General features: G+C 42.5%; 2 protein-coding genes across 3 annotated transcripts in view; one reads left to right on the top strand and one right to left on the bottom strand.

The window, feature by feature from the left end:
* The window catches only part of LOC139459513 (coiled-coil-helix-coiled-coil-helix domain-containing protein 5-like), a 433,260-nt gene that overhangs the window by 84,121 nt on the left and 325,283 nt on the right, over positions 1-23,856 (bottom strand). The gene's annotated exons all lie outside the window — the stretch shown is intronic.
* LOC139458739 (acetylcholine receptor subunit beta-like 1) lies at positions 5,584-23,342 on the top strand. 2 transcript variants are annotated; one of them, XM_071240146.1, is made up of 8 exons: positions 5,584-5,611; positions 11,853-11,904; positions 12,764-12,829; positions 14,087-14,226; positions 19,774-19,818; positions 20,196-20,305; positions 20,682-21,217; positions 22,990-23,342. In XM_071240146.1, the coding sequence occupies exons 3-8, from the start codon at positions 12,787-12,789 to the stop codon at positions 23,340-23,342; spliced, it is 1,227 nt and encodes a 408-aa protein (XP_071096247.1). In that variant the 5' UTR covers positions 5,584-5,611; positions 11,853-11,904; positions 12,764-12,786. The 2 variants fall into 2 exon arrangements, with proteins under 2 accessions (XP_071096247.1, XP_071096248.1); XM_071240147.1 differs by lacking the exon at positions 5,584-5,611 and having other exon boundaries at positions 11,816-11,904.

Below are 23,856 nucleotides of genomic sequence, written 5' to 3'. Positions count from 1 at the left end.
CACGAGCTTGTGCTAGAGCAGTGTGTAGCTCATGTAGTGAAAATACTTCGTCATTATCTTCGCCATTGTCAGAAGTAAAATTAACTTTTTTCCTCTCTTGTTGTTGATACTTCTGAAACTTCGGATTATAATTTGACTAAGAAGAATGCTTGGCTAAAGTTTCGCCACATTTGTTTGCAATGTCTGATTGGAGCTATCTGTCGCCGAATTAGACGCTTTTTCTTGTTTTCTGACAATTCAACATATTATTCTTCCTCAACAGCTGGTTGGATAACTTCAGGTTGTGACGGACACTGTCAGAGACGAAGATGTTGCCACATTGGACTGACTGTCAGAAGTAGTAGGCATTACAACAGTTTGAATGGGTTTGTCTGAGTCCAAGTCAGATCAGTTTGGCATGATACAGAAACAGTGTGGGTTTTTTAGACAATAGCTGAGTAGGTGATAGTAGGAGAGTGTTTAGACAGAGACTGGCTGAGAATATGCTTCAGCTTCAAAGAAGGAAATATTGTTTTCATATTTCAGCTTGAGAATTTTTGATTGTAACTGCCACCCAGGGCATGACTTTGAAGATGATAGATGTGCACCATTGCAAGTTGCACATTTAGGATCTTTACTGCAGTCGGAGCCTTAGTGATCCCCACTACAAACGTGGAGCATGATTGCAAGATTTGGAACCGTGTCCAAACGGTTGACAGGTATAACACCGGAGTGGATTTGGGACATACACATCCACTCCGATATAAAAATAACCAACTTCTATTGATTTGGGCACAGTACAGGAAGCAAAAGTAAACAAGTATGTGTTGCTTGGTTCTATTCTACCATCCTGTTTCTTGAAAGTGAAGCGCTTGACAAAAGTAACATTTTGATATGTAAGTTCAACAATGTCCTCCTCAGACATGTCAGCTAGACAACCGGATCTGTCTCTAACAATGCTTTTACTGGAGTTGAGTGTTTTGTGTGCCGAGACAGCAACAACTGACGTTTCCAAACTGTTTTTGTTGTAATAAATTGAGTGATTGCTGTCTCCGCTCACACTCCACAAGGAGCGAGACGTGAAACGTTCTTTACTTCTCCACAAATAGATTGGATTGTTTTAGATACTAGGAAAGGATTGAGCTTGAGAAGGCCTCCATCAGATGATTCGATGACGATAAACCTTGCCCAAGTTTCTTGTTGCCTTAAAACTGAAACATCTTCAGTAAGTGTAAGAAGATCAGCCTCTAGCCGCCCTTTTTGTCATTTCTAGTGGAATCAGAGTGTGTTTGAGCCATGATGTAAGTAATAGGATTCAGCACCCCTGCTCCCCACCCACCATGGAGTTTCTACAAGGACAGTGCTACAGTGGAAGCCAGGCTGCAACACCAGGCTACAGGGGTGATATACTCCAGCAAATACAATGCAAATAGCTACATTTGTCTACCAAAGAAATGTCCAGCTGGTTCGGCCAATGATAGAACATTGGAGACATATAGAATTCGGAGGTTGACATCACCAGATTGGCCCATGAGCCACCACCTTCTGGCATAGGACAATAGCAATATTTGCATAGATAGATTTTCATATTTCATCATCATAAATGGTTTGATATGATATTTCATAAGTGACACGTATCCATGCGCAGGGCATGGCTTGACCAGCCGATTGATAGAACCAGGCCCATTCTACCTCCCGTCTAGGTGAAGTCAGGGTCAAAGTGGTGTGTTGGGCAAAAGGAATGCTGTTCCTTGCTCCAGTGTCCTCCACCATCAGAATCCTTTCCTCCACCGACACAGGGGTGCAATCCACGGCAAACAGGTTGCCCAATTTAGTCGCCTCATACGACCAGCAATTGGGTGCTGTGGACAAGTTCTACACCGGGTCCACACGATGGAAGAGCGATTAGCATTACCCAGCACTCACTCCGGGGAGGTTGCTCTTCACAAGTGCCAAATTGTCTGGATCAGGCACAATTATTTACAGTCCGCCTTTATATAGCTGGTATGTTGCCGAATGCAGCGTTAAACACCCACCCCGCATAAAATGGTTGATTCGCAAGATATGTGGGCGAGTGTTATCATAGCTTTCACCTGCATATTTATGTATGTATCAGTAGATGAATGTATCCCTCTAAATGTATGTTGAAGAGCTAATTTTCACTGAAATTTTAGTAACGTAGAGAGTTTGACTTCATATTTTATTAGTTAGATGCCTACTGTACAACCTTATTGTGGTATCAAATTTTTCAAGGCCTCAATGTTTTGTTCAGATGGACGCATCATGTTGGTATATGGTAACAATGCAGTAACCTTGACCTGGGTCAACATTGTCTTTCATCGTCATGATCCACTCCTTAATAACTTGCGGCGGCACGGGTGTCCCAGTCGTCTAAGGCGCCGGGAGTTGCGTCCTTTGGGCACGCCAGAGACCTATGATTGTGGGTTCGAATCCCGGATAGCCCCGATTATGTTTCTAGGTTTGTCAGCACCATACCCGTTCTCGTGGGTTTCACCGAAGTGGTGAGCGTCTGAGACCTGCATCACTTCGGGCTTTCCTCCCACATTCAGCTGACACGCCGTGATTGAACTGGAATACTCAGCCAACTCACTCACTCATTAATAACACATCTATATATTTGTCGGATCATCCATCGTCATGATCCACTCATTAATAACTCATTAACATCTCAATGGGATTAAAATCGGGATTGAGGGCAGGCTACTGCATGGTTCTGATGTGTTGGCAAGGGCGTTATCATCCTGAAACTAATGGTTGTGGCGACGTGCCAAATGAGGTATGGCGTGTGGTCTCAAGACTTGATCAATGTACTGAGCTGCTGTGACACCATTGCCTCTCCATGGACCGATGTTCTGGAAGACCACAGGGCCGACCCTCTGTGCAAGACCAATTCCACCCCACACCATGATGCTCGGACAACCCCACGAGTCTCTCTCAACAACACAAGCATCCGAATAACGTTCCCCATCTGCTGTTGAGATACAGTAACGGCTCTCGTCTCAGAAGAGGACTCTTCTCCACTGCTGGTGGCGCCAGTGCTGCTTCTGTTGCCCTCTGAAGACGGTCACGGCAATGACTTGGTGTCAGAATTGGTCCTCGGTGCGTCTCGTCAATCGTCGACACACGGTGTCCGCACTAATGTGTCGCTGGTGTCACCCCATAGTCTGTTGAGCAGTTTCCGCAGCAGTAACAAAGCAATCTTGAAGATACTGTCGCACAATCTGACCATCCTGACGTCAGGTGGGACCTTTGGTCTTCCACTACGTGGTCGGTCATGTGTAGTGTTGGTGGTCTGGTACCGTTGCTGGAGCCTTTATATGGTCCTTACGTGAACTTGAAAGGCATTGGCTACTTGCCGGGAGCTTTGTCCAGCTTGCAATCGTCCAAGGGCTTTGTGTCGCTGATTTCTTGTCAATCTTGGCATGTGGTAGCAATTCAATAACAAATGGATGTTATCCGATCTGGTTGAATTTTTACAGGGCAAAAATGGGAGAACCCATGTGCATTTCAATCTGCATGGAACTCACGTGCATTGGGTTACCATGGCCGTTGCCGTGATGCGTTTGGGCGATCGGTTTTGTTTGTCATCTGCTTTTGATTTTTCATCATCAAATTTTTCCGGACAAGGTAATGTTACATTTTAGAAACTTTGACAAAAAGTAACCAGATATTTAGATAACAACTTTTCATGCAATGTTACTTGGGTGAATGTTTCTTTTGCGGTTCAGTATACTTGTCAGATCAGTCATCTTTACGATCCACTTATTAATAACTTGCAACACATCTGTATATTTCTCAGGTCCTTCATCGTCATGGTCTACACATTAATAACTTGCAGATCATCTACATATGCCTAAACTGAAAACATGAATGAGAATTAGATACATTGTTGTTCGAAATGCAGAGGTAAGGCTAAAATGTGCCAACAGTCTGAATTTAGAGGTTCTCAGAAAATGTCTTTGATATTCTGACGCGGTCAAATTCTTTTCCCCAAAAGACGTTATATTTAAGCGACAAAATCGTGTCAATTTCCATAGTTACAGTTCAATATAAAAATGTTCAAAGCTTATCACTACCGTTGACTTGTTTGCATGTTGTTTAAATAATCTGCAATACCCGAGCTTTTTGTCGGCGGTTTCTGCACAATATCGACTATCGGACACCATGCAATTGGAAAAGTCCTCAGCAACCCATTCCTGCCGTAAGAGGCGACTATGTTTATTTTAAGATATTTGTTTTGTTTGTTGTTTAACGCCACACTAATCGAGTTTTGACCAGATAATCCAGTAATTGACATTATGAGCATCGATCCACTCAATTGGGATACGATGACATGCATCAACCAAGTCAGCGAGCCTGACCCCCCGATCCCGTTAGTGCCCTCTAACGACAAGCATTGGTTGCTGAAAACCTATTCTTTCCGGGATCTTCACGGGTATGTTAGGGGGCACGGGTGGCCTAGCCGTCTAAGGCGCTGCGCTTTGCTGTGCAGAGTTGCGTCCCTTGGGCACGCCAGAAACCTATGATTGTTGGTTCGAATATTTCTTATTTTTCTTATATTTCTAGGTTTGTCATCACCATACCAGTGCTCGTGGGTTTGACCAAAGTAGTAAACGTCTGAGACCTGCATTACTTGGGCTTTCCTCCCACATCAAGCTGACATGCCGTGATATAACTGGAATAATGTTAAAAAGAGGCGTTAAACCTAACTCACTCACTCACTCACGGGTCTGTTGTGAGGTGAATCTAACGGAATCGGGTGTCTCGCACACAACCAAGCCCCATTACCTGATCAATTGAGCTGTTTTTACGACAAGCATAGGTTGCTGGGGACTTACAAACTTAACAGAATCCTAACAGGTCTTGAGGAATGTAATATGTTTACGAAGTTTAACCTGCCAGGTCGATTGGTAACTGCCATGGCACTTCTGTCTCACTATACACCCGGATTGTGTGTATCAATTCCATGTACATGCTGCAATTGTTGATTGTTGCTTGGCAACGTCACACTTAAAAACGCGAGGACCATTAGCATTAAGGTTGGTTACAAACACATTCCAGTTTAATGATAACAGACGGCATATATAACATTGTGGATTCATTACCAAAATAATACATACAACAATCAAGTGTTTTGCGAAATTACTATATTGACGTCCACTCCCAATCAACTGTAGCTTTGTTATCATGGCCCCAATACGAGCTTTTTTTTATAAATCGTTCAGGTTCCACACACATTACAGAACTAGTTTTATACATTGTTCCAGTAAGACCATTAGCAACCTGTACATGTCAAACGCGGCAATATTAACTCTGCTGTTAACATATCCAGACCGACCAGATTAATTATTGTACCTCGGACCCAGTTCTGATACTAAAGGTGTAGCGAATATAGACAGCCACCTCATGATCGTCAGTCAATATAACTTTCCCTATGTTTGACGAAAGACCTCCGTCAATTCTGAATGCACTGTCGATTATCTGTTCAAGTGAGCTTGTAAATAGGAGTGAAATGGAATGAAATTTGAATAGCTCTGCTATTAAATCTAAGACGTGTTAAGTGAAGATTAGAGAGTTGTGGGACATCAGTGGACAGTCGGCTACTGTGACAGTGAGTACATAAGACCTATTCCGCTATACGTACTTTTGTCAATTATTATTAGTATTATTCCTGTTTTCTCATATAGTTATCACTAAACGAACTCCTGAAATAGAAATTAGACCTTCTCTGTAATAGTCTTTAGGAAAGCCACTAACGAAATCAGACATGTATGTGAGGCATACTGACTGGCGTTTCTTCACACGACCGTTAAATCAGGTAATCAAAAACTACCATTTCACCAAAAGGTTATTGTGTGCCACCTGCACCCGTGGTTATTCCGAAACAGAATTGATCCCGGAACCCTATGCTGGTCATAAGAGGCTAAATGGAGGTTCCCCGTGGGACCCGGGGTAGATGAGAATGTGTCCTCAGCACTCCATTGCTGGTCGTTAAAGGCGACCGCATTGGGCAACCCGTTTGCCGTGGGTTGCGCCCCTGTGTCGGCGGGAGTTAGGCCCTGATTTTTAACACTGATGTCTTAGCTGAATTTCAAATGTATGTTTTTCAAGTATGTAATTCGCCCAGAGTCCTATGTCCAGAAGGCGGAAGTGGCTCATTGGCCAATCTGGTGGATTATAGTTACTGTTTTGATTATTCTGCATGAGCATATCATCTGTGTGTCCTTGGTGCGTCAAGCTGGAGATCCACTTGTTATTAGCATCGTCCATATGACGCTCAATGGTGGGTGGGGAGCTCGGGTGACGAAACATTAACAATTAAACATGGATTACCAACCCCCCTCCAAAATAAACAAAAAACATCCACTTGAAATTGATGATGAACAGCGACCGTCGAAATCCATTGATTACTGGCCACGTTTCATAGTGAGTGAGTGAGTGAGTGCGTGAGTTGGGTTTTACGACGCTTTTAACATTATTCAAGTTATATCACGGCGTGTCAGCTTGATGTGGGAGGAAGGCCCGAAGTGATGCAGGTCTGAGACGTTTACCACTTTGGTGAAACCCACGAGCACGAGTATGGTGCTGACAAACCTAGAAACATAATCGGGGCGAACCGGGATTCGAACCCACAATCATGGGTTTCTGGCGTGTCCAAGGGATACAACTCTGCACAGCGAATCGCGGGGCCTTAGACGACTTCGCTTCCCAACCCATAAAAACAATGAAACCTCTCAAACAAATACGTATCTGTCCTCATTTTCATCTCCTGCTGCTTTAAATTCAATAAAGGCATGACATTGCGACATCAACGTTGACGTCTACATTTCAAATCCTCTAACATGCTTTAAATGCCTAATGTATGGTCATGGTGTCAATACTTGCACATTGTCTGTTACATGTGCTCTCTGTGCTGAGAAGACTCATGTAACGGAAGATTGTGACAGAAACTATAAAAAGTGCACGAACTGCTAAGGAAGCCCCTCTTCTTTCTCAATACCAGATTAAACTAAACCAAATTAAATTCACAAAAAAAATCAGTTTGCTGATGCTAGAAACTTTTTCCAAACTACCGAGCTAAAAGAAACATATGCATCCGTCACCAGATCACCATCTGAAACCACCACGAAACGCCCCACTTCGCCAGTCGCCTCTCACTCAATGAACTGCCAAACAGATCTCATATGGGGAACTCCATGGTTGTTTTCACTTTGCAGCTATTAGTCCAGGGTCTGAGACCATCAGCATTCTGTCTGCAGGAAACTTATCTAGAATAGACAGATAATTTTAACTTACATCAGTTCAATGCATATCATTATTTTTCTCCCCCGGGTGATAGGGCCACCGCTGTGAGGCATAATGTTATCCGTAGCCCTGTTGCACTTACAACTCATCTCCAGGCCGTTGCAGTTGGAGTTACTATGAACGGTGCTTTTACTCTGTGCTGACTTCCGTCTTCATCAGCACTCGGGCTGTCAGATCCTACTTCACTGTGTTCATTTTTCCATCACATGGGAAAAGTACCTCAAAGTTTTATCCATCAAGGATCTTTTTAATTAGATGAGTTCTCCTTTAGTTCTTGTTTTTTTTAAAGGAAATTAAATTGATTAATACATTGTGATTGCTATATTTTGTAAATAAATATATAAACTTTTAAAATAGTTAGTATAATTGTTAGTCCCCATGGTCCCTAGAGTGGTAATCTACCTTCAGTTGCTGGCGATCTACAGCCCGTTTATAATTAGTTTTACGTAAATCTGATATATTCAAGTTATTATACTGTCCTTCGTCGACAGGATTTTATACAGTTTAAATATGGTTTATTGATGTCAAATGTTATCTTGTCAGCATATAGATGAAATAATGCCGACGAGACGTTAAACTTACCCAGTCACTAAATGAAGGTTGGGGGCTCTGGACTGCGTGTTGACTGCGTGTTGACTGCGTGTTGACATCTGGTCTGAACAGACATTTCTGTCTTAAACACCCAACAGGATCACGTCTTAAGGAACACAACGTTTCTGAGTATATACTTACGCCTTCATCGGTTAATAAATGCTTGGAAGCAGAGATCATTGACAACAAAATTAATAAATTATCAAAGGTGGAAACTTTACACGGGAAGAAACGGTTAATTAGCGAAATAAATTAGGAGTTAAATTATCACCGATTGGTAATAGCAATGGACAAATGGAGGCCAGTTGGATAATTAGCACAGACAATAAAATCAAATTAGGCGCTATTAGCCATAATTAATTGTTGGCTTCCCTTGTTAAGTTTCCACCTTTGTTATCTTATTACTGTTGATCTTACATGTACACATACATGTTCTGTGCTTCCCAGCATGCATTCATCCGGTAAAGGAGTTTAAACGTGTACTTCGAAAGGTTGTGTTCCTCGTAATGGAATCTCGTTTTGCTTGAATTTGAAATATGACACCCGTTAACTCTCTTCCTTACTTATGAAGCCCATTTCTGGTTTTCCCCGCCGTGATATTGCTGGAATATTGCTAAAAGCGGCGTAAAACCAAACTCACTCACTCACTCTAGAATGAATAACTGATCCATAAGTTGTAAATGTTGTAAAGTTTCATATTACCACATTCACAAAATGTTTGACGGATAATGTAATAGTTACCTCAGTGACATGTACTTCTGAAGTCTAACTGGGCATCTGGTAGTAGTTTCTGTATTGGGTCCAACTATGATATACTTCCTAGGGACTTCTTGTGCTTTAATCCACCGTTGCTGGTCTCAGTTACACCTTCCAAATATCACAAATGCTTGGCACCATTCTTCATAACGATTTCATAATGACCATATTCTCCTACCGATAAATCGTGATGCTCAGCACCTCCCCTCCCCTCCCCTGTCTAGCGGTTGTTGCAGTGTGTCTTCTCCTAGGATCCCCTCCCCACATAGAATTTCCTCCTGGCTACGCGTCAACACACCAGCTTTCTGCTCCTGAACTCCAGCGACTCTTCGCCCAAGGGCTTTCATTTTTGCGTCCAAATTTCGACAAACAGCAGCAAATTCAGAATCACTAAAATGTTTCGTACTTTGAAGTTTGGTATAGGAAACACGGTAGCCGGGTTAGGCGGGATTTGCAGTTGAACTGATATTTCCATAACAGAGTGAGCATATACAGCACAACTGGTTATCTGTCATATAGGACCTGTGTGTAAGACACGTACGATCATGCCTTGGAACATTGTAACATAGAGCTTGAGAACTGGAGGTTTTACACAGTCTTTTTAGTGACGTGGCGTGAATTTGAAGAGATATGACCCCACGTCAACATGGTCACTCTTCAACGATTTCAAGTTTCGCATCACTGCAATGCCCATCGTGTTTCTAATGATCGGATCTAGCGTTATTGTGACCAGCAAGGTATGTGATGAATTGTATCATGGAAAAGTCTTCTCATTTTGTGTGAACGCCGTTCAAAAGAGTGCAGTATTTGCACGACTGGCGTCAGTTTGCGTGCAGTTACATTTAATCCACACTCTACTTCTCTCATTTGTCGATGATTCGATATTGTTTGGTGATACTGTTTTCAATCTCACAAAACATTATATATTCTTGAGAATGTTCGTGAGACTTGGAAATTGTCGGTCAATGTGTCTAAAATTTAAATTGTATTTTTCAAAAACGGTGGTGGGTTGTCTCGTTTTTTTTAAATTGTTTTATAAAGGCTTTATATACACACTGATTGTTTTCATCTCAGTTATCGGTACAGAGGAACAGTCCAAGTTGAAGGTCAGCTATCATCAATAACGCGTGTGTTCCCCGTTGGAATCGATAGCATTTCCTGCCCATGGAAGAGACAAATATGCGAATCACATCCTGGGGAATGGTAGCCCACACGGCCTGCAACGCAAAAACCAACTGCTGCAACGTCTGGGGTTGTGGTTGACATGACCATCTATATCCAGTTCATCCCACAGGTGCTCTATCGGGTTCAAATTTGGGGATCTGGAGGCCCAGGAGAGAACATCAACGTTTTTGTTATGTAGACAGGCTCTTGTGGTCCGTGCTGTATGCGGTCGAGCGTTGTCCTGCTGGAATACACCGTTGTCGTTGGCTACAATTGGGAGGACATGTGGTAGGAGAATTTCGTTGATGTATCGTTGAGCCGTAAGATTGCCCTGGATATGGACCAACTTGGATTACGACTTGCATCATGTTCTTCACATCCTGTTCGGTTGGTACATCACCAACGCAACTAACTGGATAATTTCGGTGACGTTTGTTGATTTGGTGTCATTCTACACCAATGGTTTGATTTGTGTCGTCCAGATTGGGACCGACACCGTGATCTGGTGGTAGAACGTTCGTTCGGGAGCTGAAGGTCCGGGGTTCGATCCCCGGCAATATCCTTTACAGTATTCCATACCGGCGTCGTACAAAGAGGTCTTAAAAGATAGTACTTGTTGTTACCTTGCCTCCGGCAAAAACAAGTTAGTATGCTGTGTCTGAGTTGGGTATTCGTATTAAAGTGCGTCAAGGTTTCTCAGTGGGCTAGCACTATAAAATCGGCATTAGTCCGGACGGAGTAGCACAAACACAGATTGCTATATAGCAATAATCTTGGACGCGACGTTAAACCGATCTCTCTCTCTCTCTCTCTCTCTCTCTCTCTCTCTCTCTCTCTCTCTCTCTCTCTCTCTCTCTCTCTCTCACACACACACACACACACACACACACACACGTGAATGCCTGTTGCTATATATAAATAATCTTGGACGCGACGTCAAACCGATTTCACCTCACCTCATCTCGTCCAGATTGGATTATTTACACACCAACGTCATATTGCTTGCCTATACATACATACAAAATACGCTTTGGTTTAAACATTACAATAATAATTCATTCCTGAATATGTTTTTTATTACCCATAAACGTAGCAAATTCGAATGAAATAATTTTCCGATATTTTAACAGTTTTCAATGCTTATTGATGTGTTGAAGGTAAATGACGTCACATTGAAAATCTGAGGTCACACCTTGCGTAATCAGAACAATAATGTTGTTCTTGGTTGTTTAACGCCGAACAATTTTCCATTTTTGTATCGGCAGTTTGTAAATAATCCAGTGATTGACACTACGAGCATGGATCTACGGTAGTTTGACATTTGACAACAGGGTTTTATCATAGTATTTTAAATAATTTATTTATATTGATAGCGACAGTAAATGCTTGAAAAAACCCATTTTGTTTAATCCATCGTGTAAACAACTTTAGATGTCAGATTTCTCTTGGTTGATATCTTCACCGTGTATGTAGTATCTCGCGCCGGAAGCCCAATAGTCTATGTCGCATCACGCCTCTCTGGTTGTGTCAGGATCCGCTGGTCTTGTGACCGAATCCCAGTTTACCCCGACCCTTGGTCTACCTGCACCACATCGGTGCCCCCAGGATCCCTGAAGTGGTACACGCCTTTCCCCTGCGCCACCTTCCGCCACGTTAAGCCGAGACACAGCGACATCACTACGTTACTGTTCAAAGCCAACTCTACTGTATTTAGAATATACTTTATAACCTGAGCTAGATTTGCAATTGTTTTATTTCACTCAATCGTTAACAACACAGCGTTTGATATTTCTGACTGTCAGTAATGCTACAATTATTTGTAATTACTTATTTCCTAAAGTAATTATTTTTACATTGAAATGAGTGACAAAGGGTTGATGTATAAATACGGAACACTAAACCAGAACTATTCATATATTTTCTTAAATTGGTATTACACAGTAGCGAGTTTAGTATTTTATGTATTACTTGCCGTTTATATATATATATATTATGTACTTCAATGTTGAGAACAGGGATACTATCATTTATTTCAGTGAACTTAACACCTTGACGGAACTATTGTCAAGCAAATCGTCTCCTTTTATGGTAAGTGTCAAGTTCCACATTGATAAGGAAAATTATGACAGATGGCATCTGTCAGTCGAGACTGGTCTTGTCACAAAGAGCATTTTTTGTTACTTGACCTGCGTGTTATCAAACGCTTCTAACTGCGGACTCGTAGCTTTCAAGAATATGTTTGAAAGCGATGTATTGTAAAGAATTTTAGTGACTGCAAACTCGGAACTACTTTTGAAGTCGCTATTACTAGTGGTGGTGAAACGTCCCTGAGTATTAGATTGGGAGAAATTACGTTTCAAGGTTTTACATTTGTAATGAAAAAAATAAATTACACTTCATAAAAAGTATATGATAAATAGGATGAGCCTCTATATATTTTTTCAGTTTCACTGTTGCGTGTGAATAGCCAGACAACTACATGATCCACAGCTTACTCCAATTTAGATTTAACAGAATAATACTTCAAACACGTCAAACGTTGATATTTATTAATTTAATACCATACGACGACCCGCCTTCAAAATTCAGGGGTCCGTTCCACAAAGCAATCGTCGGGCTAAAGTTATCGTAACTCCATACTTTTACATTGACTTATGGCTACCGTGGCGCTACGATCGGCTTGTGAAACGGGGCCCGCAGTTCATAAACACGCACTGTTGTATTACACAATATGTAATACAGGTGAATATAAAGCGGGAGATCTCCTCCCGGGCGAGTAATAAGTGTAAATATTTAACTGTTACAGCATTGGATTGCGACGCTACCGCTGGCAGTGTTGTATAGCGGATGATAACTTCCAATACACCGTAAATTAAACATTTCTATATCAGTTATTGATTCATTCCATGTTTGTTTCTGATCAATATTGTCACTGTTTACTTTTCAGACTTGTTCAAACTTGGGGTGAAGATGGCCTACCTCCTACATATGACTTTGGCGCTTCTTCTCCTTGGTAAGATATTTGACACATTTCTCCTTCTGATATCACGAACGTCTTATTTATCGAACACGTGTCGTGAAACAAGGATGTTCAAACTCTTCCTACAGGGTGAGTGCGTGAAGGAGTTGGGTTTAACGCTGCTTAGAACAGTGTTCCAGTTATAGCTCGGTGTGTCGGCTAAGGTAGGGGAACGCCCGAAGTGTGCAGGTGAAGGACGTTTACCACTTTGGTGAAACGCGCGAACACGGGTTTGGTTGTTCCCACAGGAGTGCTATCTACCTTACGAGTTTGTTGGACAAACGAAATTAAGTAGTATCAAGGTTCGTGATCGAAAATAGGAAAACTACGCGATAGGTAACGATACAAACACGTAATAAAAAAATGAAAAATGAAATATTGATATTGTTATGTTACATTGTTAACGGAATGTTTTTCTAATCATGCAACCTCTCAAGCTTAGCACAAAACAAATGTTACGGACTGTATGACTTATTCAAAATACTTTAAAAAGCATAGTCTGGAATGGAAGTCGTCAGTTTGAAACTGTTAACGCAAAACTTAAGAAAGTTGCTTTCTTAGTAGCAAACGTTGGCTTCCTGTTAGTCATTTCCTGTTAGTTCGTGAAAGGTTGTTCTGACATGACCTGTTATGGGATGTCCTCGGCGATAGCGAGAACTGGTATCTGATTTTAATGAGATTGGGGTAATCTAAGCATGTGATTAATCCTGTTTTTTGTTTTTTTTAAGCATTAATTGTTTATTGTTAAGCAAGTTTATATCTCCGTTGTAATATGCAGCTACCAACCCTCTCGTCTTGCATCAAAACACGGGCTATGTACTCACGGGCAGATGACCACGTAGTATGCTGATCACTGTGTCGGATTAACGAGACTGAATGAGTGATTTCGGCAGTTTGTTGCAAATTAGGTGTGTCAAAGTCGGAATGCGAGACTGTCGGATTAACGGATCTAATAGCACTGTTTTAATCGGTTCCCATCATTAGTGTATTTATAAAAAATGAACTTATTCTCATACATAATCGGCGACTGTTCAGTTTCTTTTTCTGAAGCGGACTGACCATTTACGGGGTTACTTAAAAATACTGACCAAAAAAATTTCGTTTAAAAATAAAAATGCTTGTTCACTGGAGATGTCCTGAAAAAAAACCTGATAGTATCACCTACTTTCAGACGAACAAATTGTAGAAGTAATAATTTTCTCTTTTAAAAACCATCGTGTGATGCAAGCCTCTCTCTTAAAAATGTTACAGTCACAGCAACGAGGGGAGACTACTCAAGTGATGAAATTGCTCTTCTGGCATCCATTCGAGCCAACACCAGCGTGGACGTCAGACCGATACAGAACACTGTCGTCACGTCCACCATCTTGCTGTTTGCTCTCAATGATGTGGTAAGTTTTCCTTACATACCCGTCTGTGAACTGAAGTGAAATCTCGATAGTCGGAGACCCCGATAGTCGGAAGCCTCGTAAGTGATAACTGCAAGGAGGTATTCCAAAGTATCCAGAAGCAACGAAGTCCCGGGAAAGACATACTGACACCAGGCTATCACCCATGGATTGCCTTGTATGGACAATACACGCCTATACCTACTCCTTCATCGGGTGATTAAATAATATGAGGGAGAGAATATATATATTCTCTCCCTCATAGTATTTATTCCTGTGACATTGAATAAGATTTAATGCAAGGTTATGTTTTTTACCAAATCTGAAACAATTTCGGTTTGCAACAAAAACAAGAGACTCCTGTAAGTGTTCAAATGGTTTAATTTGCCACACTGACTTCAGAAAATGCGTGGTTTCATAAAAAAAACCATTCACATACCCAAAAGTCAATTTACAAATCAATAGCGTGTGTGTCCAAGCAACACATCTTCGTCTCATGGAATGGACCAGGCATCGCACAAAGTCCTGTAGGATATCTGTCCATATCTGCTGGAGCATGTTTCGAAGTTCCTGGAGTGTCTGTGGAACACGTGGTTGACGTCGAAGGCGCCGATCCATCTCATCCCACATGTGCTCGATTGGTGAGAGATCAGGGGAGCGACCCGGCCAGGGGATGATATTCACATTGGTTTGTTGAAGAGAATCCTGAACAAGTCGAGCAATATGAGGCCGGGCGTTGTCATTTTGAAAGTTAATGCCTGGGCCATGACGACACAAAAACGGTAGAATAACAGGGCCGATGATGTCGTCGCGGCAGCGCTGTCCATTGTGATTTCCCTCTACCACTATCAAACGGGTCCTCTGTCTTGCTGTAATCCCATACCTTAACGCTGCCGCCCCCGAACCGATCTTCTTCCATGACACAATGATTGACGTAACGTTCACCTCGACGTCGGTACACTCGAATCCGTCCATCGCTGTGGCTGAGGTGAAAACGAGACTCGTCAGTGAATAGAACTTGTCCCCTCTGCTTGGCCGTCAAGCGTAGTCGCTGTCTGCACCACTGTAGACATGCTTGACGGTGTTTTCCAGTCAAAATGGGACGTCTGGCGGGTCTTCTGGCTACAATCCCTGCACATCTGAGGCGGCGACGTACGGTTTTTGAAGATATTCGTCGAAGGCCAGGGATGCTTCTTTCAATCACTGTTGCTTGCTGGAATCGATTTCGTAGGTGTGTTGTTCGAATCCAGTTGTCTTGTCGATTATTGGTTACGCATGGCCTGCCACTCCGAGGATGGTCTCTGACTGCATTCGTCTGTTGTCAACGTTTCTGTGGACGTTACATTGTCTTGCAACATCACGTTGACTCGATCCTGCTTCAAGCATACCAATGGCTCGCAGACGCTCATTTTCGGACAGGCGTGGCATTTCGAAATGTTGAATAATTGTGTTGTTTTTCTGAGTGGTTGTTGTCAGCACGATGCTAAACAATGCATATGGATTTCCGTTAACGCACATGTTTTATATCCATTCTTGGGTAGTGAAATGCATGGGGCTTGCATAAAAATCAACTTTTGCATGGAATGCATGCTTTTCTATAGCAGTTGCGTTTTTGTGACTTGATTCCATACATTATTGGAAACCAAACTTTACTTGTTTGAAAAATACACTAAAAATTGGTGTCACAGGAACTTTTGTTGTTGAGTATATGTTCATGTAAGAACAACAAAAGTAATATAATCACAAAGGGGGTGACATGACAAGGGAAAGCAAAAGATAATTGGCGATGATAGAAGATTAGCAATAGACAAATGAAAGCCATCACTTTACAGTAAATTAGCGCTGATATTTGCTGGCGATGGACAACGGGCAACGGGAGGCCGTGGGTAATTAGCATTGATAGGTAATACAATGGAAATGGCAATGGACAAAAGGTTACCTGTTGTTATAATGAAACAACACAAGATGATTAATTAGTAGTAGGACAAGCCGGGATAAATGACATGGATTAACTTGACCTAAGATCCAACAGTGTTTAGTTGTTTTAGCTGTAACAACTAAGGGATTGCATATGCATGTAAGTTAGAGAAGCAGTTATAGAGAAAATAAGTTGGAGAAGGATATAGATACAAAATGGGAGAAGGGTAAAAAGAATATAATTTTGACTACAAGTACAGGTATATAATCTACAAGAACTTCAGCATGGGTTCTTTACCGTGCTCGAAATAGGCATATGTCGGAAAGCGCACGTTAAATTCCCAATATAAGTAAGTAAGTAAGCTTGGGTTAGACCTGAATGTATATACAGGCAATTTCAGGCACGTCTGGGGACACTCAGCCGGACCTCTATGAACCCTTAGAGCAAAAACCACAACATGGGTTATCACTAGGGATGGTTTGAGGAAGGTGAAGTTTGTCATGTCACAGAAGGGTGCCTTTCAAGTGCTACCTGTACAACAGGAATATTACTACACAGACTTGCATTCACTGCAGGACGATGTACCACTGCAGGCATTGTTTTCAGAAATGTCACTGAACATTCCAACACTCCAGAGGATAAAAAGCTCGAGTTTCTCAGCACCACCAGTAAGAGAGACCACGATGAAACCACCCAGATGTATGCTCTGTACAACGATTAAGTCACTATACAGGACCAAGATCTGATTCCATTCCGATCATCTTTACCAGTTTTGTTCAGCGCTATGTACAGACAAAGAAAGGAAGACCACATCCATTCTTTTCCGACAAGAGCTGAAGTGCAGCTGGAAGGAGAATGGACACAAATATCAGCCCTTTCTTCTCGTCAGTGATGGAGATGACAAGATCCTGGCCTTCTCAACTCAGCAACAACTTGAATCTCTACAGTCTGCTGAAACTATCTACAAGGATGGTACGCCTGCCCTGACATACGGAACAAAGTATATATCATACATGCGAGTACATGATCCATATCCTACCCATTTCCCTATGCCTTTTGCCAGGTCGTCAGAAAGAAACGTACAGCAGACTTTTCAGCCTCATCAGAGAGAAGTGCAACATAGACTCAACTGGCCCTTTGCTCCATCAAAGAGTCCAGACAAGATTTTGAATTTGCTGCAATCCATGCAATTGAAGATGGATTTCCAGGTGCCATAACGAAGCGCTGCTTCTTCTATTTTGGACAGGGGATACGGAGGAAAGCCTAAGATCTGAGCATTGTGTCCAGTATAAAGAACATCCAGCTGTATGATAGTAGATTAGACATCTGGTGACGTTGCCCTTCTCGCGCACAGACATGGCTGGAGGTCAGGCAAGAAGTTCAGGGAGCCACTGAATTCAGTGACTACATGGTTATTAACTAGGTGAATGACAATTCACGATTTCCATTGCCTCTGTGAAAGCACCATCTGACTGATGGACCTCGTACACTCACTTACAGGGGCCCCATAACCGTCTGAACAAGACCCTGCCTCATTCTCACCCAAACATTTGATTTGTTGAGGTCAAGAGGATTGATGAAACGGTAAAGCAAACAAGACAAAGTTGGCCCAGACTGACTTTGGGAAGTTCCACCCAACTGGAAACGAAAAGCTGACAACAGACTTGTTCCTCTCCGGCACCAGGCCAGATAAGGACAGAAGACACCTATTGACATGGGAGTTCTTGGATGTTGTTGGCCATGCACCTCTTGGGTATACTGGAGTTAAAGAGATTTTGCTATGTGGCATTTTATTGTGCTATGACTATTGTGAAAAACAGATTTGCATTTTATTGGACAATATCTGCTTAAATGCATTTTTACATACATGTAATACATGTACCAAAATACTATATTTGTATACATATACTGAACCGCGAAAGAAACGTCACCCCAAGTAACATTGCATGAAAAGTTGTCATTTAAATATCTGGGTAAATTTTGTCAAAGTTTCTAAAATTTAACATTACATTGACCGGAAATTGAAATGAAACAAAGCAGATGACAATAAATCCGATCGCCCAAACGCATCACGGCAACGGCCATAGTAACCCGATGCATGTTAGTACCGTTCAAATTGAAATGCACATGCGTTCCACCATTTCTTGCCGTTGTAAACATCTACCCAGATCGGATAACATTCATTCGTTGTTGAATTCCTACCACATGCCAAGACCAGCTGAAAGAAATCAGCGGCACCAAGCCCTTGGACGATTGCCAGCTGGACAAAGCACCCGGCAAGTAGCCAATGCATTTCAAGTCTACCTAAGGACCATATACAGGCTCCAGCAACGGTACCAGGCAACCAACACTACAGATGACAGACCACAAAGTGGAAGACGAAGGGTCACCACCCGACGTCAGGATCGTCAGAATGTGCGACGGCATCTTCAAGATCGCTTTATTACTGCTGCGGAAACTGCTCGACAGACCATGGGGACACACCAGCAACACATTAGTGCGGAGAGCATCATGGTGTGGGGTGGAATTGGTCGTGCAAAGAGGGTCAGCCCTGTGATTTTACAGAACATCGGTCCAGGGTGAGGCAATGGTGTCACAACAGCTCGGAACATTGGTCAAGTCTTGAGACCACACGGCATACCTCATTTGTCACGTCGCCGCAACCACAAGTTTCAGCATGATAACGCCCGTGCACATACTGCGAGAGCAACAAGAGACTTACTCCAGCAAATTGGCATGAGAACCATGCAGTGGCCTGCCCTCAATCCTGATTTAAATCCCATTGAGCACCTGTGGGACGAGATTCAAAGACGGCTGAATGACCAAGGCCGACAACTGCTGCTGAACTGCATTAGGCGTTCCTCAGAGTGTGGACTCAAGTGCCTATGGCCTTCATCAACCGCCTCATCCATTCCATGTATCGACGTTGAAGGGCAGTCATCAATGCACATGGCGGATACACGAGATGCTGACTTGTGGTGCCATTTTCTCAGAGACTAGTGTTGTGTTTCACATTAAGAAATTTGACACTTTAATTTCAACCTTGATGATCAGTTTTGCCAAGTTTCATCTTTTTAATGTCTCAAAGTATGTTTACAGTATTTGGACAAATAAGGTTTCTCATACATCTATCCATGGTGACGTTTTTTTGAGGTTCAGTATATTGTATACATTCTTATTGTTTCTTTTGGGCTGTTGCATTCCACTAATAGGTAATATGGAGTCATCACTGCGTGCACTGGGCCATGCTAACCGTTGTTTTAGTCTGGAATAGGAATATACCAGGATTGTCTTGGCCAGGTAAAAGGCCTGACATTACCCTGTAAAAACATCTGTGAAATCAACTTGGACGTTGTGTGTTGCAATGTCATGTGGTGTCTTTCCAGTTCTGCAAGAGAAGTGGCTCCAAACTCAATTGACTGCCACCAGACCATTGGGATTCACATTAAAAACTATGATGTTATATAGCTTATATAGCTGTCAAATATATAAGACACCACCATTGGTTCATTTCATGCAATCCCTTATTTTGATTCCACGAGGACGCCATGCAGAACAACAGAGATGGAAGGTAACCCTTTTAATGAATCCAACCTACGCTGTATTTCTGATACACCATATATCCTTTGCAGAACATCGGTGCAGAAACCATGTCCTTGTCCGGGGGGTTGTTGGTTGTGAGTATTTTAATGATGGCGATGATGATGATGCCAATGATGATGATAAAAAGCAAATCCAGTAAATAAAATATATACGATTTATACACATTTAATAAATATTGTTTTATAATTTTTTATGAATCTTATCTTTTGAACTCACAGGAAGGATACATTATTGACACACTTGCATGATCATGTGAACAGTATTGACCATCGACGTGATCATATGTACAAAATTGACCCTGGACGTAATCATACATACAAGTATGTCCCTCGACATGATCACTGTACAGTATTGACCCTCGACATGATCACATGTACAGTATTGACCCTCAACGTGATCACATGTACAGTATTGAAATGATCACATGTACAGTATTGACACATGTCGACAGCTCTGGAATGACCCTCGACTGACGTGGGACCCGGCATCTGCGGGAGGAATACAGAGGATGGTGGTCAACACCAAATACATCTGGAAGCCACCACTGGTCATTGAAAATGAGTATGTATACATGAGCGAACTGTGGCATTTACTACACCAAGTACGTGAGTTATGTTATGCTTAATTTGGTTTTTAAGTAATACTGTGTTCAAATTAAAACACTCGTTGTTACATAAAGTACTACCCATTCCCCTTTAAAGCATAATCTCCATGCATTTTTTTTACACATGAAAAATATTTTACACCTGTTCTCAGAATAAAATTGTATCTCTTGAATCAGTGACCATAAACCGGTTTTTTTCCCGCCGCCTTCCCCCTTTAGCGACCAATGGAACCTTCTGTTACGGCAGGTGCTCCGGGACTGGTTATCATGTGGCGTTGACGTTTTGAATTTACATAAACCTGAATCACTGACACCAATCTCTTCCCTCCCCAGCATCAACTCACCGGCTGTCCTAGGAAGCGACGGAACCCCTCTACGAGTGTTCCCCAGCGGCGATGTAGTATGGTCTCCCCCCATCTCCACGACCTCCAGCTGTTCTGCAGACATAACGTACTACCCCTATGACAAGCAGACATGTTCTCTGACGCTGGTTGGCTGGAGTTACACCACGGATGAGGTAGACCTCCTCACTGACCCAAACCGTCCGTTCGACATGAAGTATTTCACCAGTAACGGAGAGTGGCAAATGTTGGACACTGGATATGAATACATTAACCTGACCCAGGGCGTTATGACATTCCGGAAACTGGTGTTCAAAGTAACTGTCCGTCGAAAATGGCAGTTCTATGGTCTGAACATCATGCTGCCCCTAATCCTCAACTCCATCTTGATGATGGTGGTGTTTGCCTTGCCCATAGAGTCTGGGGAGAAGATGGGGTACTGTCTGACTGTCCTCCTGTCCTACATCGTCCTGCTGACTATGATAGCTGCCAACCTGCCGCCCATATCAAGTCAGACGTCTATCATCCGTGAGTGGCTTATTTATTTATGTTTTGGTTTGTTGCTTAACCCCGCACTCAGCAATAGTCCAGGTATATGACGGCGGCGCTTAATGAAGTAGTGGCAGATGTCACGGTAGACATTACATCATCAATAGTTACATCAGATGTACAGCTAGTAGTTGTAGATGTGCTTGAGTGAGAGTTTAGGGTGCCTTCATCGGTATTTCAGCCAACCACAAATGGGCTTCACAAACTGAACCCAAGGGGCTTGTGAGCAACAAATTCGATGTTAAGTTACTCCTTTGATCGTAGCAGCATTAGTGAGTGAGTGAGGAAGTGAGTCAGTGAGTTAGGTTGAGTTTAACGCCTATATAAACAGTATTCCAGTTATATCACGGCATATGAGATTAGTGTGGGTGGAAAGCCCGACCGAAGTGATGCAGGTCTCACACGTTTCTTACTTTGGTGAAATCCACGAGCAAGGGTGCTGACAAACCTAGAAGCGTGGCCGGGGCTTAGCAGGATTCGAACCAACGATGATACGTTTATGGCGCGCCAAAGGGCTGCAACTCTGCACGGCGACCAGCATTAGCACCCATCACTCAAGGCGGAAACGAAGTAAGTCACGAAACAATACGCGTATTCTTACTCACTATTTTTCTCAATATAAACAAAGAACAGACATGTAAAAAGTGGGACTGATCGTCAGTGTTTGGGAATAAATAAGCAGCTGCATGCTATGGACCAGAAGAAAATGAAGCACCTGTATGATATAGACCAGAGGAAACTTTAGCAGCTGCATGATATAGACAAGAGTAAGTGAGTGAGTAAGTGGAGAGTGAGTGAGAGTGACTTAACGCCGCTTTTAATAGAATTCCAGTTATATCGCTGCGTGCTTAATGTGGGAGGAAAGCCCGAAGTTATGCAGGTCTCAGACCCACGAGCACGGGTATGGTGCTGACAAACCTAGAAACATAATCGGGGCGAACCGGGATTCGAACCCACAATCATAGATTTCTGGCGTGCCGAAGGGACGCAACTCTGAACAGCGAATCGCGGCGCCTTAGACGACTGGGCCACCCGTGCCCCTGATATAGACAAGAAAAAACTGTAATAGCTTTATTATATAGACCAGACAATATAGTAGCAGCTGCATGATATGGACAAGAAGAAACTGTAACAACTGTATGATATAGACGAGACCATATAGTAGCAGTTGTAGCATATCGACAAGAAACAATAGCAGCTGTATGATCTGGACCAGAGGAAACAATAGCAGCTGTATGGTAGTGAGTGAGTGAGTTAATGAGTAGGTTTTTACGTCACCTTTAGCAATATTCCAGCAATATCACGACGGGGGCATCAGAAATGGGCTTCACACATTGTACCCAAGTGGAGAATCGAACCCAGGTCTACTGCATGACGAGCAAATGCTTTATCCACTAGGCTACCCCAACTGCCCGTATGATATAGAATATATAGTAGCAGCTAGCTGTGTGATATAAACCTGAACAAAACAGCTGTATGATATAGAGTAGAATAATAGTACCAACTGTGCGATATAGACCAGAAGAAGACGTAGCAGCTGTATGATTTGGAGGGGAATAATTGTAGCAGCTGTATGATATATAAGCTTGAAGATATAGATATAGTAGCAATCTCTTCAAGAATATTCGATTTCTAAACTGTTTAATGGGGTATGCACTAGAATACACATACTGTTCAGTAAATAAGCCTCATATATACACCCGTACATCACCCATGAGTAAATGTAGATACTCACTATTTGTTCTTTTCAGAGGTGTACCTGTCCGTGGTCATGTGTGTAGGCACTGCAGGCACACTCTGCACTATCGTCGTTCTCCGACTGTACCACCAAGATGAGACCAAACCAGTTCCAGCGTGGCTGCAGAAGGTCACCCAGTCCTTTCTGTCTCCTCTGGTGTGCATCGCCTGCACGTCAAACAGAGAGGTCTCCCCTCTCGGAAAGGACTTGCCCGAAGGTACAGAGAAGAAAACATCTCCTCAACGAGGGTCTAGTGCAACAGAGATTGCTCACATACTAGACAAATTTCTCTTCCGTATTTTCGGAACCTTCATGTCCGTCATAACGATTGGGTTCGTTTTCTCCCTTATGACTAATTATTTATGACTTGATAATGTGCCACTTTCTGTACACTTCTTGTGGATGTAGATCTGTTCCGTTCTGTCGAGAAAGAAGTGTGCACCAGTGCATGTGGCCTTCCACCTGAAACAGTGACTCTACTCCAGGAATGGGGGCACAGTCGTACCCCTCGCCACAGGCAGGTCTCACTATCGTCAGCACACGTTGAACCACGGGCAGTTGAACACTACTCAGAATGTTAACATAGTTGGTTCTGTGTATTTGATGTATTGGTTTATTTGTTTCATTAATTCAACTGAATGCGTGGTCTTGTCACTAGAACACATGAAATAAAAACAATTATTCTGCAGCAATAAACACATGTCGATTTTATTTTTGTCTTTTTCAACTGAAACACGTTCGGTAACACACAGACCAGATGTCAGTCAGTAACAATCAACCACTTGTCCTAACTTTAATCCATGGCGAAGGTGAAGGATGTGATTTCACACAAATCTACTACTGAAACGCATGTTACATGTGGTGTTTTAGGAAGTGACTT

Source organism: Haliotis cracherodii, unplaced genomic scaffold, assembly GCF_022045235.1.
Source record: "Haliotis cracherodii isolate W230 unplaced genomic scaffold, xgHalCrac1.p SCAF_13, whole genome shotgun sequence".
Classification (NCBI taxonomy): domain Eukaryota; kingdom Metazoa; phylum Mollusca; class Gastropoda; order Lepetellida; family Haliotidae; genus Haliotis; species Haliotis cracherodii.
The sequence above is the reverse complement of the archived record's forward strand: the minus strand, read 5'-3'. Positions and strand labels throughout refer to the sequence as shown.